Source organism: Callorhinchus milii, unplaced genomic scaffold (genome assembly GCF_018977255.1).
Source record: "Callorhinchus milii isolate IMCB2004 unplaced genomic scaffold, IMCB_Cmil_1.0 Scaffold14, whole genome shotgun sequence".
Classification (NCBI taxonomy): Eukaryota; Metazoa; Chordata; class Chondrichthyes; order Chimaeriformes; family Callorhinchidae; genus Callorhinchus; species Callorhinchus milii.
The window spans coordinates 12250940-12271248 of NW_024704755.1; the positions used below are offsets into that span (position 1 = coordinate 12250940).

The 20309-nt window shown below is 41.0% G+C and overlaps 1 protein-coding gene across 1 annotated transcript; it reads right to left on the reverse strand.

The window, feature by feature from the left end:
* Positions 1-5835: 5835 nt before the first annotated feature.
* On the reverse strand, positions 5836-18831 carry LOC103176126 (glucose-fructose oxidoreductase domain-containing protein 2). The gene is made up of 3 exons (XM_007889520.2): positions 18720-18831; positions 15295-15647; positions 5836-9308 (listed from the first exon to the last, which is right to left on the reverse strand). Exons 2-3 carry the CDS (start codon positions 15545-15547, stop codon positions 8407-8409), a joined length of 1155 nt encoding a protein of 384 aa, XP_007887711.1. The 5' UTR covers positions 15548-15647; positions 18720-18831; the 3' UTR covers positions 5836-8406.
* Between the last annotated feature and the right edge of the window lie 1478 nt (positions 18832-20309).

Genomic DNA, 20309 nt, shown 5'->3' on the forward strand with positions numbered 1-20309 from the left:
TCCTTTTTCCTCTTCAAGACAAATCAGGTGCAGTATCCACCCAAGTGGCTATAATTCACACGTAAATTCAGTGTGTACCAGGAACCAAAGTGTGCATCATTTTACCACAGGCTTATCACTGAATTTGCCCTCAGCACATGCACACTTTCAACGTCTGGTCACTTGATGGAGGCGATGAGGGGGTAACCCTGACCCAGCCACTCTGCTCTGGAACTCTCCCACAATCCCTTCACCTTGCCCCCTCCCGCCCCAATTTCAAATCCCGCCTAAAGATGTTCCTTTTTGATCGTGCTTATGGTCACCTTTCACATCCCTCTCCCCCTGGGTTGGCGTCAGACTCTGACACTGCCAAGCTCTCCGGGATGCTGCTCCGCAAGAAGAGCGCTGTATAAATGCAGGTGGTTGTTTGTTGTTGTTTTACCTTATCTCACCCAGAGGGCACCAACCCTGATTGTAGCTCTCGACTGCTGCCTCAGCACAAACCTGGATTTGCATGTGTGACTTTCTGAAGTCCACGGTTTTGTTCCAGTCCACCAAGCGATACCCACCAGACAACTAGGGAAGTTATTCAATAAATATCTAACTTCATTTTCTTAACGTTTTTCACAATTCCAACTAAAAAGTGCTTTTCAAAACACTGCAAATGTAGACGTTTCCATTGAAGGTTTTTTTTGTTGCTTTTTAAAGACATAAGAAACTCGTGCTTTCTATTAAAACAAAATCTAATTTCTGTGCCTTTCACATGATCTGCAATTCCACAGCGCAAGCTTATTCTTGCATCCTGCAATTCATTCAGCAAATTGACTCTTATCAGGGGTAATTTTGCAGAGTTTGAGCTATCCTGATGATTGTAATGGACTTTGACTTGGGATCAAGAGAAACATTTGTTTATCAAAGTTTATATAACAAAGCTATCACTACCGTGGTTCCAAGGTTCTTCATCCGAGCTGCCTGCTCTTGAATTATGGTTAATATTATATTAATTGTTACACAAGTTTTAAACGTAACTCAAGTACTTTCTAGTTTTCTCTTTTTGTTGTACTGTGCTTTGTTTTATAGTGCCTATAGGTAAACAGCGGAGATTGTTATACCACTACATCAATTTTGATAACCCAGAATTTAATATACTCCCTGTCCCGGATATTGTTAAGGAGGAACACGATACATCAGAAAATATTAATGAGAACAAAACAAAGCCATCTGTTCCGAGCCATCCAACAGTTCAACAGCCAGGTAACACGCCCGCTGCAAGCACAAGCGCAATAGAAGACACAGGACAGGGGCCAGTTGGCCTTGTTCTCCTGCCAGGACAAGTGCTTTGAGGTGACTTGTCAGTTAGCACTCCCTCACCTGGCTCTACATGATCACCAGCACTCACAGTGTGAACAGTCACAAGGCAGAATAATCCTACACTCAGCCTGTGAGTTCTGCATGTGCTGACCTTAGCCAGAAGATATTTGAGACATCTGCCTCTATGTTACTGAATCTTTTGCCATGGCTTTTCAGCAGATCAAATCAAACGCCCCCACGAAATCTGACCTTTGAAATGAGTATACTTGTGTATAAAAGGCAAGATTCGTTGTGGAGGTCATTTGGACACATTATACAACTTGGCAGCAGACCAAATTTCACTGGCTGCTGTAGCCAACAAATTCCATATTTTTATGGTGCAACTCCTCTGTTCACTGCTGGAAATTGTGCAAGCAAATGTAAGGAATATTCATGTGGCATCTGTGCAAAAACAAAGGCAAGGATTTCTGCTCAAACTCTTTGTCATCACAGAATAAGTTCTTGGACAAATGGCGTCCATTTAATAAGTATCTTTTTATTAACACAGGTAATCAAAATAAAGAGGATTCCCTTTTGCGAACTTCACCAAGCCTTTCCTTAGGCACACCAGAGAAACTACAACCCAACAAGTCAACGCAAGTCTCTCTGGATATAAACAAGATGCTTAGTATTTGTGCAGCTCCTTTGGTACCTCCACTGTCTCCACAGCCAAAATGTTAATTAATCAGATATAGTAAAAACATTGCAAGATTTTTTTCAGTAGTTAGTGTGAGTTTACAATTTAACTTTTTTTAAAAATACGCAACACCAGGTAATTGCAACACAAAGATATACAAAATTTGCACATAATTTACATTTGTGCATAAGTAAATAGAGAAAGCGATGGGAAAGGTTTTAAATAAAATAAATACAAGAACAACAGAAAGATACACATCACTTCAAGTAGAAAAGGATCACTATTGTGTATAGTTTATCTGACCAGGAGTCATTATAATGGAACAGCTTTAAACGCACATCAGTTACATTGTTTAAAAGGTATTCATCTATAAAATTAACTTCTCAATGTACTTGATTGCAAATTTTACTGCAAGTAGTAGGAGAGGAGTATTACTTTAGTTGTAAAGATTAGGTCAGTCACTAAGAATTCTTCTTACTAACTTTAGTTATAATCAAGAATAGATTCCCTTACAAAGAAATGAGTTCTCATAAATAAGTGTTTTCTGGGCAACGGTATAGTTTGCCAATTATTGTGGTGCTGTTTCAGATGAAGTACATACTCTTGTTCAAAGTTGCCAGCTGACTTGCATGTTATTAAGCAGTTGCGAAGTGTTGATTCTACTTATTTCTCCACCTTAAGGATTTTGATTGTAAGCCTCTGTGACTACCAAAAATGCATCTTTGCCCTCCGACTCCAGTGTAACGGGAAGAACGCAATAAACTATATTATTGCAAATGGTGCAATAAAGTGAACATGCATCAATCTTAAATGTTGGCTTTCAGTGAAACTCAAAGCTCAGATACATATAAAACCATACCATACATAGCCTTGCTATAATTTTACTGAGAAAGGGTATGAATTTTGCAAGGATTATTATTATCCAGCATTCAGGTGAGTTGGCTGCCTTGAGACATTCTGATGGCAACACAATGCGGACATTGTCTTCGGGATTTGAAACACCATAGTTTGTAACAAGAAGTCGATAAAAGTTGCACATATTGTACTGTACCCAGCTAGTATTTGCACTGTGATAGTGACACCAGCAGCAAAGCACAGGAATACTGAAAATTGTCCTCTCCGAATAGTGCTTTCAGGCTTGAGAGAGTTCTGCACCTGTGTTTAGTTACAGTAGCAGAACTTTTCCAACCGGCACTGAATGCTGGTTAATGTTTAAACAAGCTTTTGTCCTCAAATGAAATTCAGAACATTTATTTCTTCCAACGACTAAAATTCTATTTCTTATTTCCATTTTTCACCTGGAAGGCAGGCAGGTCAAGGAGGTCGAAGTCAAGGTCTCCCTAGGTTTGGGCATGTAACAAGATTACATTTTTCACCTTCTTCTTTCAAATCACAAAGGAAACACAGCCTTGAAGTGAGTTGGAAGATTTCTTCCACCAGTGAGAGCACTGCAATAGAATGAAAGTTGGGGCGAATGGGGGAAAAAGATTGAGAAAACAACTCTGTTAAAAGATTTTACATTGATTGACACAATAGAGAACCAACGCCTGCAGGTTTCAATGGTACAATATAGCATTCAGAAACCATATGCCAATTAGACCTGAATGCATCTTTCACACTTCCACTCACAGCATGAAGAGATGTGAACATAGGACCTTTTCCTTCAGCAGTAAATTGGCAGTTCGCTTGCTTAGTGTATTTTTTTTTGCAGAGAAGGGTTGCATTTCTCTGCCGGTTTCATTTATTATAAACTAGCTGTACCCATTGCAGCTAAGCCTGCAACCAAATGATCCAATGTGGAATGTGGATTTCAGTGATATCACTCACAAACCATTTAAAAGCCATAAACACTGTGTGTACTCATTTCTGTTTTTTTACCTCATACACTACTTTGTACTTCCTCTTGTTATCTGCTTGCTCAGTCAGGTCCCGCTGACTCCAGGCCACTCAACTACAAAGAAAAATTGTTAATGAGGAAGAGCTTCCCAAAACAGGAACTGAGAAATTTCCTATTGTAGCTTGCGATGACAGTTACATTTTTTAGTGGCTTCAGACCTTTTATTGAAACAACCAAACAGCCAATGCTTCAGCTCTTCTTTGCAGTCCTAATCTGGGATATTAGATATAATACTTACATGTTTCACATAGAGCTTTTTAGCTCAGTACGATGCATCAAAGCGCTTCACGGGATATTACTGTAAAATGATTGTGGGACATTACTGTTTGCTAGTTGGCTGCCTCATTTACCTACAAAATATACAAACAGCCATGAAGTGAATTGCTCATTTTATTTGAGGGACTGTTGATCAGGACACCGAGAGAATCTCTCTTCTCTTGGTGAGTAGTGCCAAGGGGTCTTTAACGCCTACACGAACAGGCACAAACACTGGGCCTTAGTTCACCTCATCCAAAAATAGCACCTCCAACAACGTGGCACCTCACCAGCACTGTATTGATGTGTCAGCCCAGACTACACAAGTTCATAGTTCAGACGTGGAGCTTGAACAACCAACCCTCTGACTCAGAGATGAGAATGCTAATAATTGAGCCAGGTTGACATCTAGTTGCTGTGCAGGTTCAATCCTGGTCCCAGTAATATTAACTTTCATTTCAAAAGCTCTATGGGAGACCACTATAAACTGTTGCAGGCAGTGAAGTCTAGCGTGCCTATGTAAGGAGTGTAGACAAATGTGCAGGTTCAGGACCACCCCACCAAAAAAAAGGTTCAAAAAAAAAAAATCTCCTCCCCTCTATGCCACTTATTTAAGGGTGCCAAGTCCTTGCTTGGATACAGATCCAATGCTGTTTGCTCACTGGCTCAAATAATCATATTTATCATGTGAGCAAGCATTGGCAGGCTAGTTAACTGGAGAAAGGAGTGAGAGAAAAATCACAGTTGAACCCAATTCTGTCCTCACCCTATTATGTGCAAACAAATGGTGAACAACTCAAACTGGCCACACAAACAGATGGTTTCTCATTGTTAAAAAAGTTTGATGTGAAGTATCCACAAAACAAAACTCGCTGTGAAAACGTGTAAGATAAAGTACCAAACGTTTGATACAGTACTTTGAAACAATACTATACTCAAGTAAGCATTTGATTATACAAATATGAAATTTGGATTTTACATCCAAACATGGAACCAAATAGCATCAATTAAGAGAAAACACAATGCATATATGGAGAAGAGAAAATCTGGGTATAGCAGGGTTTATAAACACTGGTTTATACACAGGTTAGGACGAATGACCCGTTTCCATGCTGCATCACTGTGTAAATATGAAGTTTTTATTTGCTCAGTGTGTGAGGAAGAGAAATGTTTGGAATAACATCTGCGAATATCTTTGCACAGATTAACATTGAATGAAGATTACAGTATAATATTCAAAGAATATTAATAGCAGAATAAACAGGGTTGGAGTATTTCTCTCAAAATCCAACTTTAACCACTGCTAATGTATTGTGTAATAATGAAGTTGTAGCTATTTGGTTGGTGTAATTGTTTAGGATTAATTGTGGGGATTTCAGAGGCTGTAGTTTGCGATTTCTGAGGATTTTTAATTTTTTGTGATGAGTTTAGCCCTCCGGATTTGGCTGTAGAAGAAAGCAGCAGCATCAGCACAAAACTAGGTGATGTGAAACAACTTGAGACAGTTACACGTCATGAAAATGGTATCTCACTGGTGATAGGTGACCTTTGGGGTATCCCAGTATTCTAGAGGTCACATTTCGTATGATTGGTAAACCACATATGAGCACATATTGGATGATGAAATCATCAAATGAATAGTGCCGGGAAATAGGTTGCACATCACATTCTTGCAATTATCACATGACAGTTACATTAACCACCACACAGAAAACAATTTAAAAATACATCAATGGTTTTATTTCTGACAGCAATAATTAATCTGGCTCAGAAACATTCCCAACAAGAGTTTTAACCAACATGCTAGAACCTGGAGCACTTAATATTTCTGAAGTACAGTGGAGCCTAGGGTTCTTAGATGCAGAAAAATACAGCATTAGAGATGCTGATAGGTATTAATTCAGTGTTTAGTTCCAAATTTTGTTTGTACTGCTTGAATACTACCTTTTGTTTTTTTTTTTAAAAAGGACATCAAAAGTCTATGTCCGAAGCACAATTAGCCTGTGCCTCCATTATCCATTAGAATACCAAAGTATTATTATTCTTTGTATAGAAAATCTATACAGGTAAAACACAAAGTACGTAATACGGACACAAATCTATCTCCCCAAACCCTGTATATATTACCAGAATACTACAAGTACAATTACAGAAAAATATTTTTAAATAAACATTCCCCGTTTGAAATGCTCAAAATAAAATCTACCTCAGATTTAATGCTTCAGTTCCCATCAAAAGAAAAAAACAAATGAGCCTCAATATAAATAACCCATAGATCTGAATTTATAACCAAAAATAAATATCTATTGTTGATCAATTATTTATACAGTTTGTGTGACTTTCAATGAAATAATCCAGCTGTGTATTTGAACACTAACATCCCAACTTAAACTGTTTATGTAAATTAAAGCAGTTTGAATAAAATCACCCAAGACTGTAATAAATATCCATTCTTCCAGTCAACATACACAAAGAGATTGAATTTTTTTTTTCTTTTTTTAACAACTACAGAAAAATATGCAACTTGATATATTAAAAACAAGACAGACCTGTGGGTCCATAAAACTGTTTGAATGATCATTACAATACCCTAACTTGTTTTTAAGCACATTACTAACATTATAAAACATAAAACAAATGGAGTACAATACAAAAACATCCCAGCCATTTTTGCAATGCGACTTCAAATACAATGGACACTGAATGACTTAACGGAACTAGAAAAAAAATATAGCTTCTTTATAATTTCTAATGAATCATAAACCACAGCATTCCTCTTGCAAATTAACACACAAACATGTTACCTTAGGCTGGAATTGCTAAGAGCCTAATCTCCCCCTTCCCCCCAGTGCAGTTCTGCCCTCATCATGAGTTTTACTACATAAAGCAAATACTGGGCAGTTTTGCTTGAAGTGATCTGCTATTTAGTAAACATTGAAATGAAACAAAAAAGAAAAACTGTGTTTCTTTCTTCCCCCACCTTATTAGTGTGACTGCTCAAGACATATTAAGTGTCAAAGTAAAACCAACTCATGTGGTTTATAAAAACAACTTTCAGCAAACAAGTCAACAGTTGACTTGCAAAGGACTTAAACAAAGCGCTTGCCATTCAAAACAATGATTGCAAATTATTTCACATAGTATCATAGATCATTGACTGTAGTGAATAATCACATTCAGTTATGCCATGAGAGCAAGACCACACAGAGCATCAGAACTTTAAAAAAAGAAAAGTAGGGTTTGATATGGATATGCATGTATGAATATGCATAGATATCCATGGTATATATTAAGGAAAGGGAGCGAGGAGACATCACAAAGAGTCTGGTACCCATAAATTGCTACCTTTTTCTATCTCAGTGGATCATCACAGCTACCACAGATTACACAGCCCACCTTCTCTAATCAAAGCTATCAAAAGAAAGCCTGGGAAATGTAAAGATTTCATTGCATGAGAATTTTCACACAACTGCTATTCTAAAAGTGGAAAAAATTGGGCTATTGCCAGCCCCTCTCAAACATACTACATAATCAGACTGCCAAGTCACAATTACAACCCACAACTCACCTAAGGCTGTCATCACTTGCATGCAGGCAAGTGGATTTAAACATAGGTTTATATAAATATTTCAGACAAGTCAATTAATGCAGCATTTGGATTTCAATAGAATGAGAGAAATTAGCTCAACCTATGTTAGGATTCTTTTGTGTTTGAATGAATTGAAGTCTACATAAAGGCAACAGTGTATGACTGAGCAGTACAGGATTTACACTCAATGGCCAATCTAGCCACCAGGAATTTGACTTACAGTCTCAACAGCATTTCCACTTACAACCAATGCATAAGGTAAGGGCAAGTGCTGAATAGACCAGCTTTATTCATAGTTATTTTAGGAACAAAGTGCTCACCACTTTCAGGCCTCCTCCATTGTTCTCACCTTGGTGTCAGCTACTATTGGACATTCTACAAGCTGAAAATAAAACAGCTGTGTGAACAGCAGACATAATTCATATTAAAAATCTCAAAACGAATGCCAAGAGGCCTGGACGGGGTATTTTCACATAGTTCACAGAGAGGTACAGATAAATAAGGTCCTCTGACCCACTTGATCTCATCTTTTCAGCTCTATGTGCTGAAGCTAAAAATCAGTGAATTCTAGAGTAAGAACAAACACCTTAAATAAACCCCTGATGCAGTTGCAAAATTAACCTGAACTTTTTTGGTACTTTAAGGACAACAACTTCCAAAAAAATAAAAAGTTCAGTTTTTGGTGAGATATTTCCTGCATCACAGGTTGTTACGGTGCAAGGCCTCACATAGATTCTGATTGGAATCGGGTTCTTCCGTCATTACTGCAATAACCTCCCACTCTCCAGATCGGCTCGATCTCTTAATAGCATCCACAACGCTTTGCATGTACAGCCCGTCTTCAAAACAGGCAGCCATGGAGACGGGATTGCCATCCCACGTGCGACGGTCCTCCTGATCCTGAAAGGACTTGCTTAAGGCTTGCACCATGTAAACGATTCCTTTCAAATACAAGAGGGGGATCTCGCTGAAAGCTTTCTCCAGCAGCCCAGCGGTGCTTACTGCCATGGTATCGACAAGCAGCAATTCTTCTTGGAAGGAAGTATTCTTCTGCCCGTACAGGTCTGCGCCTCGAGCAACCAGACGTCCGGATGATCCCACAACCATGACCTCGTGGACAAACGAGCCAGGCATGTTAAAATTAAGCGTAACTGTGCTACAGACACCACCTTTCATCAGCATCTGGAAGAAGCAGAAATCGTCACTGGTGACATGTCGGATCCCGTTGATGTTATCGCTCTGTTTGACAAAGGTTTGCAGGAGCCCGTGGACCTTCTCGGCCCGACGATTGGTCAAGTGAGTCAGGAGGTCCACAATATAGGTGCCCATCGTGTGAAGTCCACCACCGCCCATCAGTTCATCACAGATCCAGTTGTACTTGTTGCTGAGGAGGCTGCCCCAATATACACGTACGTCACAGATCATTACATTGCCAATATAACCTTCGTCAATCAGCTGCTTCATCTTGATAAATGCAGGCAGGAAACGCAGCACATTACCCACAATGCTCATGAGTTTGGGATAGTAACGAGCCGCTGTCACCATTTTAAAGGCATCGACTGAAGTAGCTGCTTTCTCACAGATAACATTCTTCCCAATACCTGGGGGAGGACAAAACTTAATTAAATAAAACAGACAATAAAGCAAGGTTTTTCTCTCCCCTGTCAATTTTCTCTTCTCCCGAAGGCATTTAGATTCCTGTTTCTTCCTGTTGGGATTATGGGTTCACAGGTGCCAGTCTTCCTGCCGGAAGGTGTGCGAGTGTGAACATCAGGGGATAGAATCGAACTCCACTATAAGATCCCTGCGGTATAAGAGCCCGTTAACATTCACCGTCAGGTTCACACTAAAGCAATGACCACTTTGATGAGGTACTGAAACAAGCTAGCACCTGGGATTGTACTCCAAGTGGTAAAAGGAGCAAACACCTTCAGGAGAGGGGAGAAAATTTAACAGAAACATTGAAATGTTATAAAGCATCATATCTCTTGTAAAAACAAATCTCTCACTTTATGTATAGTAGATTTTATGGTTGAGGCTATGATCATTGCTCCTCTGAAGTTTTATTTCTTGATCCTTTCAAGTATGTTGGCAAGATTATCTTTCTCCTCCTATATTGAAATTAACACTCACTACCCCCATCTTCTACTAACTCACTCAATCCCAGGATCTCTACATTTGAAACATTTTCTTAAACTTGCTTAAATTGACCACAACACAAGTGATTTTACTGTTGCTCTTCATGTTGGTTTCACCCACACAAAATATACATTGAATTCACTTTACAGTATATTCTGTGAAGCGCTTTGAGATGTCTCAAAGATGTGATAAGACACTAAATCAAATGTCAGGATTAGTCTTATTTTTGGTACTGCACTTCTGCCTGTGTCCCTTCACCAAGGATCTTGATTCCTAACAATAAATTAGAATTGTTCAAGTTGTTCAGATCTGGAATGCATTGCCTGAAAGGGTGGTGGAAGCCGATTCGATAACAACTTTTAAGAGAGAAGTAGATAATTATTTGGGGAGGACAAGTTTGCAGGGCTATGGGGAGAAAGTGGGGGAATGGGATTCAATTGGATAGCTCTTTTCAAAGAGACGGCACAGACACAGTGGGCCGAATGGCCTTCCTTCTTTGCTGTATAATACTATGATGATTCTATGAATCCATCAATCTAACAGGATTATTGTTTTTGCGAACAAATCTGAACAGAAACATAAGTGAAATCACATAGTACCTTTTAAAAGATTTCCTGTACAGTCTAATTCAATTTTATTTATAGCACCATTTTTCTTTTGTCATTACTTTTTTGCTAGCGATAGATCAGACATACCATTATAATAATACTTGCATCTGATATTGTGCTTTTCACATCTTCTAGATGTCTCAAAGCAGTTCACAGAATATACTGTAAAGTGAATTGACTGTACATTTTGTAGGTGAAACACAGCAGCCAATTGCGCACAGCAGTGTCCCACAAACAGTTGTGGATTAAGTGACCAAATTATTATTGTTTTTTTTTCTTGAGGGATTATTATCAGGCGTGTGGAGTAAGGAATCTTGCCCAAGATTTCACCCTGCCAAGAATCGAACCCAGGTCTCTCGCTTGCGAGACGAGTGCTCTGACCACTGAGCTACAGGACTCCTATATACCTACGTTGCTCAATCCGATGGTTCTATTCCTGGTTACAATATTGTAATTGCACAACATTATTTACCTTCAATTTACTGACTCCATTACACTGCAAGCCAAAAGTCTATATGGACAAGTGAGAGGCAAGCTTTGGGAATTTAGAAAACTTAAATGCCACCATCACTTTGTACAGGAATTGGGTCTGCCAGGAAACTGGAGTTAATTATCACAAGAAGTTAGCAAGCGTCACATTCCTTCCTCACAGATGTGCATCCGACAATAGCTGAACAACAGGAAAAAGCCTTCAGACTACACCTATCCTGGAGGGATCAACAATAAGGTTTCAACTTAGATATCAACTGTTACCCATTACCAAAGTGGTCCAAGTGATCTGATTAAAAACTTGAAAAACCAGGAAGAGTTGAAAAAATTGTTGGCAACCCTGGCTTTGACATTTTTGCTTATGAGATGGTTGATCGCCACCCTTTGGAACAGGAACCATGTCCTGGTAGAACAGACATCAGAGATAACATAACAGGTAGGAGCGGGAGTAGGCCATTCGGCCCTTCGAGCCTGCCCCACCATTCAATTATGGCTGATCTTCTAATCTGACTCCAGCTAATAACCTGACCCTGCCTTATCCCCATATCCCTTAATCCCTTTTGCAATAAGAAATCTATCTATCTCAGTCTTGAATATGTTCAAGGAGTTCAAGTCTAATGCCTGCAACCGGATCAAATTCTTAGATAGTTCAACATAGAGAACTATGCTCTAGATTTTTAGAGGGTGTAAGGGAACAGTTAGCAAAGCTTACTCATTTGGATAAACACAGATTAATGTTAATGCATATTAATTGTGAAAGATTAATTCCCAGTCCTTTGTGGAGATTTACCTGTTGTAGCAGTTATTGTAACACCACAGTCACTACAGCTAAATTTGATTTGAAGCTCTCCCCAGACCATACAAATATACATTTTCCCCACAGATCTCCTACTTGGGACTTTTGTATTTTTATTATTTATCACACCCGAGTTTTAATCTTCATAACAAACACTGGAGACCATTTTTCAAAAAAAATCCCAAAGCACCTCTGAACTGTGCTCATCAGCTGCACTTCTACTTCAGACTTTACATAAAACTATTAACTTGGCTAGAACACTTATCTTAAAAGGAAATAACAGATTTAATCATTTGGATGTGGCAGCAGAAGAGACAAATATTAATAGTTAATATTAATAAAGTCCATGTCAAATAAAGAACTGATTAACTTACTGGAGTTTTTCAATCCATTCATGAACAAATCAGATTTAAAAACATTGCACGCTGCTCAGCACCTGTTTTTAGTATGCATGGGCACAACATTATGCTTTCATGTGACTGTACTGCTCTTTTATATTCAGGGTGTGCCTTGTTACTACAGTTTTGTGCCTGGTGATTGCCCCAACTTAGCAGTAAACTCACAACAGGTTGGCCAAGAAGCAAGACTGCTTAACTTCATTCCAACGGGAGCCCCAGAGAGGAGACAATAGAAGTGTGGTCATTTGCAGTAGAATGTAAGCTCTATAGCTTCACTTCGCCTGATTAACAAGCTACCATTCTATATAAAGTTTACTGCTTTTGCCTCAACAAGCAACAATTCTACAAAAATATACCAGCCAGACATTCAGGGGAAGTGGTGGATACGATTTAGCAAGTTGTTGAATGTAATCTTTGTTCCAAAAGCGAAGGAGATTTCAAAATGCACAGGCAATAGTCAAATTATATAGCATTCTACATGCAGAATGAGGTTCATATCCAACAACTTTTTACATCACACTTGACTTATGTTTGACATATTCCAGGTTCACTTTATTTTTCTGAATATTGAAACTTACCATTTAGTTGTCATCTCCCACCATAATTTTATCTGCAGTTTGGATGCTATAAAGTAGGGCAGCAGTTAGGTCAGAGTTTCTATGGTTGCAGGTACCCTCAATAGGGCTAAGAGAGAATACATAGCTGTATGAACCCCACACATGCATATCTACTCCTCCCAGAAGAACCTTAGATATCACTTCCAATCCCTCCAAAATTAAATGATCACCAATCTTGCAGCCCAGGAGGTTACAAATACCAATCTGTGTTATTGGCTGATCTTAGCTAGGACAACACTGACAATTGACACTGTACCAGAGGTGATATTGTTTCCTAGCATTACCTAGAAAGCATACCTGTTGGGTAAAGACCATAATCTGGTCCAGCTGAAACTCAGTATCTATACTTATACATGAAAGAAAACTATTTGAACCAGCAGGATACCAGCACCCTTGAAGAGTCACCAATTTCAGGAGCAGATGGGAAAGGAAAATGGCCAAAAAAATACAATGTTTTCATTCTTGAGAATCTAGGTCTCCATAGGAGTTCTTCAGAGCACAAGTCTCCCACAACCAACCCCACTCAATTTGATTCTTGTAGTTTAAACATCCACTTGACATCAAAACTGTCACAAAAGATTTGCCTCAATTATTCAATCTGCAAGGCCACCGGAAGCCGGAGAATAGGCAGAACAGATACATCTTTATTAACCCTTCTGGAAAATGTCAAGCTCCTCAGTTATGCCATCTGAAAATAAGGCAAAGATTAAAAAAACACACAAAACAGGCTAGTTCTTGGCAGGCAGTCATCCATACTGTTCCAGGCATTAATATACATAAGATAACACGAGAATAACCTCATTGTGATAACCTCATGGAAAGGCTTATTTTGACAAAGGTCCAGAAAGAAAATGTGAAGCCGAAAGCAGTGCTGCGGGGTTAGAATGTTGAATTTAAAAAAAAGGTAATTTGAACATCAATGCAGTAAAATCAGATATTGAATTGCCTTATATACATGTCTTTTTAATCTCCAAACTGGGAGTTTGAGTTATGTACAAGTGCATGCAATATCAAAAACAAAATTACATTTGTATAGCACCTTTTAAATCGGGAGGACGTCCCAAGGCAGTGGACAGTCAGTGTTTTGGACCCTTCATAAAATTTCACTTTTACAAAATGCCAGGCAGAAATCCATCAGTAAAAAGCTTTTGAGGGTACAGTATTTTACTAGCTGCCATTAAAGCTTCATGTGCACACATGAAAGGCACGCAACTACTTAAAATCTACTCAAAGAAACGGAATCATTCCTGGAACCTATTCAAGGAAGCTGAATTATTGCTGAGTCTAATCAAGGAAACAATTACTGCTGGAGACTCAGGAAAGTGTTTAAATACACTTCAAGCTGCTATACCACCTCTTAGCTAATACTTCATAGCTGTGATTTATTTTAAAAGCATATTTGTTTAAAATTAACTTTCCATTGGGCTCTAAAAGCATGTATGCTCATTTTTATGCCCTATTGTTCACCAGCAATTCAAGTGAACATGCCAACTTTGCAAACATTTAATGATTCAGAACTGTTTTTAGATAGATTGTGAAAACTACAATAATCCAGGACAAACCTAAGAATTGCAGTTTGACAGTCGGGAGCTAAAGCACATTATCCTGGTGTTTATGCAATGCAACAAATTTCACACCAGGAATTAAAATCTAATCTTGTTGCGGTATACAGTAGTCTTTGTAATAAGACTTTACTATATACCGTACGATACTTTATACTCCCCTAATGATGTACTGGGTAAATGTACTAAACAATAAAGATTAGAAGGCTGCAACTTTGAGTCTTATTCAGTGCTGAATTTACTGATTTTAGCCAGAGCACTAATTGGAGCACGGCAACTGCACTCAGCATCTCCTGGGCTGGAAGAATAAAAACAATTGGGCAAAGTACTGTGAAACTGTAACCCAGCACAAATCAGCTTCTTTGCAAGAATGATCATGCCTAGAGCAGCAACAACCTAATGGATAATTGTTTGATAACAATATACCACAACTAAAAAGAACTGCAGAAGAAGCGAAAGCACATTGCAACATTTCCTACCATAATCTGGACCATTGGTGATCACTAATTATCAAATGTTTTGTGCCATCAAAGCAGCAGAATTTGGGGTTGCTTGTACTGTGCAAATTAGATTTCACCAGGAAAGGAATAGCATGTCAGATTCTTACCCATAGATGGGGTGGGGGGAAAAGGAGTAAAGATAGAGAAAATCAAAAGTTAGTTATCTAGGCTTCTTATACACACATCCTAAGAACAAGATAGTATGTAATTCTGCCAAGACAAGAGCAAAGTACCATATCATTTGCTTGTCACAATGGTCAAGAAAGGGGTAAGATCCCATCAGAGGAATGGAGAAAAATAGACTCTTTATAAAAATATAACCACTTAAATAATTTACTGCATTTCTTTTCAAACACTTTACACACAAAATGGTAGAAGAGCAGCATTGCAGTGAGGTTCCCTTAAAGCCTTCACCATAAAAGTATATCACTGTTACATCAAAAGCTTTCTTACAGTAATTAGAAAGGAAATACCGTACCTAGTGCTTTGACAGCAATCTGGCGTGTGAGAGGGGGTGGTATATTGATGCAGACAAGATCCACATCCTGATGGAGCAAAACATCATCAGTCCGGCTTGTGTAGAAGGAAATGTTCATTTCCTCTGCCAGCTGCTTGGCTTCTTCCTCTGTTCTTCCCCAGAGTGCCTCGATAGTGAAGCCTTCTGCTCGCAACAGAGGTACCAAGACCCGCGCAGTGCTACCTGTCCCAAACACACCTACACCCGGGAGCATTTTCCAAACAGTCCCTTTCTATCAGCAACCAGCCTTCATAGGTAAAATGAAGCAGCAACTCATCTGGAGACACTCAGAACAGGCTGTAATTCTGTGCATGCTGTAAAGACAAAATAAAAGGTTTTAAGGAGACTGAATTCTGATACACACTGGTATTTGCCCCAAATTTCAATATTTGGATTATATAACTAAAATAATAGATATCAAAATTGATTTTTAAAAATCTCATTCTTGGAGCAAATTACAATTTGTGTGGTTCCAAATGGTACAATTAGATCGGGGAAACATTCACAACCTCATGTTACATGCATGTTAAATGTCTCAGGTAACATCACTCTTGCCTCCTTCTGTACCAAAAGATTACCACCAGATTCAAATGACTTCAATGCATTTTTACAGCATTATACAGAGCTGTTTTACTCTAGTTTACCAAGAACCATAGGAATTAAAGCACAAAAACCCATCAAGCTCATCAAACCCAAGATGGTGCTGGTTCCTCCACTGCAGCGAACTACTCTAATCCCAATTCTGTACTTTCAACACACTTGAAAGAGAAGTTGAGCATTTTCATGCTTCAATGCATTACGAAAACATGTTTGCATCTCTAATTCTTCACATGTTGCTATCTTGAGCATATCACTAGGGAGATGCTGAGCGGAGGCCAAGTAACTTGGAAGAGTCCTCCCCAAGAAATGCTACTTCTGGTGGCCAAGTTACAGAGCAGTTATTCATAGAAACTAGAGAGCAAGCTGCTTTCCAGTATATACAATGGATAAACTTGCATATGAAAAATGAACATTTGGACTATGTACAAAAGGTGAGACCATGCGTACTCTAGCAAGAGACAGTACCTTCGAGAAAGTTGAGGAAAAAATTCCAATCACCCTGCACTCATGATAAATAGTACCAGCATATATAGTAATTTCCAAAAATTAATCTACTTATTCCAGCTGGATATATTACTGTACAAAACCCAGGCACATAATGCATCTGGAATACATTGCCTCAAAGGGTGGTGGAGCTGATTCGATAACAATTTTTAAGAGAGAAGTAGATAATTATTTGGGGAGAGCAAGTTTGCAGGGCTATGGGGAGAGAGCGGGAGAGTGGAATCGATTTGGATAGCTCTTTTCAAAGCACCGGTACAGACACAATGGGCTGAATGGCCTCCTTATGTGCTGTATAATTCTATGATGATTCTATGATATTCAACAAGAGACGACAATGATTCTCTAAAATACAAACTATGAATAATGCCTATTGCCTTTTTTTATATTACTGTTCAATCTCTAAATCATAATGATACCTAATGGTGTACTAGCCAATCGGACCCATTAATCCAAACAGCACAACAGCGTGGAAACTAGCATTGAGATGCTTTTGTTAGCCCATGGTGCTTCAGTTATAGGCATATTTATTTAGTTACCTCACATTGTGGAGCTCAGCAATTAGTTTTGAGGGCTTATAAGTACAAATTCACTACTCTTTACAGCAATTCCCTGTGGTGCTGGGGAAATTCTTGTATCAAGTGTAAGGACTATTATTCAGTTACATTCTCTGATACACCTGAAAATTGATTTCAATAAACTGTTTAGGTTAGTCTTGGCTTACAAACATTAACTGCCCCAGATAAAAAGTACTTATTGTACACTGTGGGAGATTTACTGCCCAAACTGCATCAGCACACAGTAGGCATCACGATACAGAAATAATTTAGACCGGAGGCAGTGCTCTCCACAAATTGAACCAGTGATTTAATGATGGGGAAAGATCACTGTACGTTATACGATAGTCAAGCTTCTGACAGAACTACTCAGACTTAATTCTGTGAAACGGTTTATTCTTTTGGAATGAACTGAATTTCGCACCTTTTTCCCCCCCACATAAACTCCAAAGCCCAAACACAATCAGGCTCCCCCCACCCCCCCCCCCCTCTCTCTCTCTCTCATCAAATAAATAAAATGTCACACCGTGAGCTCCCATACATTCAAAAAAAAAGCACAACTGAGAGATTCGGGGTTTCATTCAAGCACAGAAGCCCCAGGGCACTGCCCATCCTGTTTCTCCAGCAACTGAATCGGAATAAATGTGGTCGCGTTACAACATCGATCCCTGTTACTATCGCAAGTGGTGGACTTCAGTCCGTCTGATAACTCCCTGAACGCCACAGTTGCTGAAGAATCCACACTCACCTCTCGCGAAAAAAAAAGAAAGCGAACCACACACACACACACACACAAAAAGAGCCAACACGTCCAAACTTCCAACTGCGGCTCCACATGTAAATAGTCTCCACAAACCCAGGCTTTGGGGGAAGAGTGGGGGGGGACACACGTTAAGCAATCACCACAGGGTGACTGACCGGGTCACCCACTGACCAGATAATCAGGTGAAAGCAGAACCGGGGGGTCCGTTTGGGCCGCTGTGTCCACCTTCCTCGGCCCAAGTCAAAGTCACGTCGTGCTGTCCCGGGCACTCACCGCCTGAGGAACTCGTGCAAAATAACCTGAACATACACATATATATTAAAATAAAATAACAGCCACTTAAATCGACGTGCCCGGCACCCATGGGAACTGCACCCTCCCCTCCACCGACGTGCCTTTATTTATGGTCACCCTTCAAAAAAAAGACGGACAAAGTATATATTTTTTTTAAACCCTGGAAAGGCTTTTTTTTAAAAAAAACACGACGTACAACCATAACTCCCACAAAAGATCAGTGCGTCGAAACCCCCACTCCCACCACCAGCACCACCAGCACCACCAGCCCACTCCGGGGGCTGCCATAGCAACGGGAGTATGTGGGGTTGTTTGCGTTCAAACCGTAACCAAACCCCCACCACCACCTCCCCCCTCACTCCCCGGTGGTCGGCAAAGAGCCCCGGCGCCGGTTTGAAAGGCTTTTTTTTTTCCCGAGGTGAGAGTCCAGGGAAGGCGGCGGCGGCGGCTTCTCCTCCTCCTGAGCCTCACCGGCACCGGCGGCACCGGCGGCAGACAGACCGGCCCTGAGGTAGGAACACTGACACTGTGACGCCAAGCCGGGGCCTGGGGTGGGGTGAGCCGCCGGGCGGACCGGACCGTCCCTCCAACCCCCCCCCACCCCCACCCCGAGCGAGTCGGTGTTTTCTTATTTTTTTACACACACAACACACAAAAAAAGGAGCTCTTACCGTCCGGGTCGGGTCGGGTCGGTCGGTCGGTCAGTCGCCGAGCGCCGCGGCCCCAACGTTCAAGAGACTCGACCCCGAAACCCCCGCCCACTCTTGCCCCCCATGTGGAGAGGGAGAGAGATCGCCGCCGCCGCCGCCGCGCTGCTGCTTTTGCCGACGTCCGGAGAGAGGCTGAGGCCACGAAACAAAAGCGGCGGTTGGTCGGCTGTTGGACTCCTTTCCCTCTCTCCTCCCTCTCTCCCTCCCGCCCACCAACCGCCGCCGCGCACACGCGCCTCGGCGACACCTCCCCACCCACTCGCGCCACTTGCGCCGGCACCGCCCTCCGGCCGCGCACGCGCCCTGCGACCCGGTCCGCCGACTCCCGTCCCTGGCAGGCGGTGCGCATGCGCCGCCGCCGCTCGCCCGCGAATGAGCATGCGCGCGACGCGCCTCATTAGCATGCGGAGCCCCGCCCACACCACGCCCCGCCCCCCCCCGCCCTCAAGGCTATTAACATTCCAGGAGGGTGGGTGGCACCACGTGACTTTTGTGCTCCTGTGATGATCCTTTGCCTGTGATACAACAACGACAACAACAACAACACGCTCACATCTCGTACAGCGCCTCTTCACGCCGGGAGGACGTCCCGCGGCGCTGGACAGGGCGCAGCGTCTCAGACGCCTCGAAGCGCCTGACCGTGAAGTGAATTGGCTGTATCTTTTGAGGGGCGAAACGCGGCAGACGGTTTGGGCACAGCGGTGTCCCGCAAACAGCCGTGGATTGAAGTGACCGGTTTTACTGTGGTTTGTTTCTTTTCTTGAGGGACTGTCATCGGGCGGGTGGAGTGAGGACACTCGCCCAAGGTTTCGGCCCGGCCGGGAATCGAACCCGGGTCTCTCGCTTGCGAGGCGACTGCTCTAACCACTGAGCTACAGTCTTCCGCCCATTTACATAAGAACATTCGGATTTGCCAGGAGAAAGACCAAGATCCATCTCGTTCGCCTTCCACCATCCTGGCAGTCGCGAGACATGTCACGTCCCAAACTATACATTTGTACCCTGAGATATTATTTTCGAGCAGAAATCTATCTAAGTTGTTCTTGAAACAAATTACATTTTGTTTCGTAATGTATTTATTATAGGAATGCGGAACAGATGACATGCTCAAGACCGAAAATAAGTGTAAAAAAAGATTACTCCCACTGATTGTTGAACCAAGAGAGCAGGAAAGGGGGAATTAGATTTTTTTCTTCTAGGAAGGTTGCTACAATATGGAATGCTTGATCTGAAATCATTCTTGACGCCAAGGCCATAACATCTTGCCTTTCACATAGGACAACATCTCAAAATAATTTGCGGTATGGAAGCCGGGGGACGGGGGTGAGGGGAGGTGGCCTAAGGTGTAGCCAGAAATAATTTTTTAGATGAGTTTAAAACATAATGGGGAAAGAGCAAGGAAACGATACATATATCAGCACAAATGCAATGAAACTTCTTGCGATGTAAATATCCTAGAGTTCTATTCTGCGGTACATCTTTCACTGCAGGATTGTGAACTGAGCTGCCATTGCCTCTTTTTGAATAATTTCACATTTGGTGTACCCCACT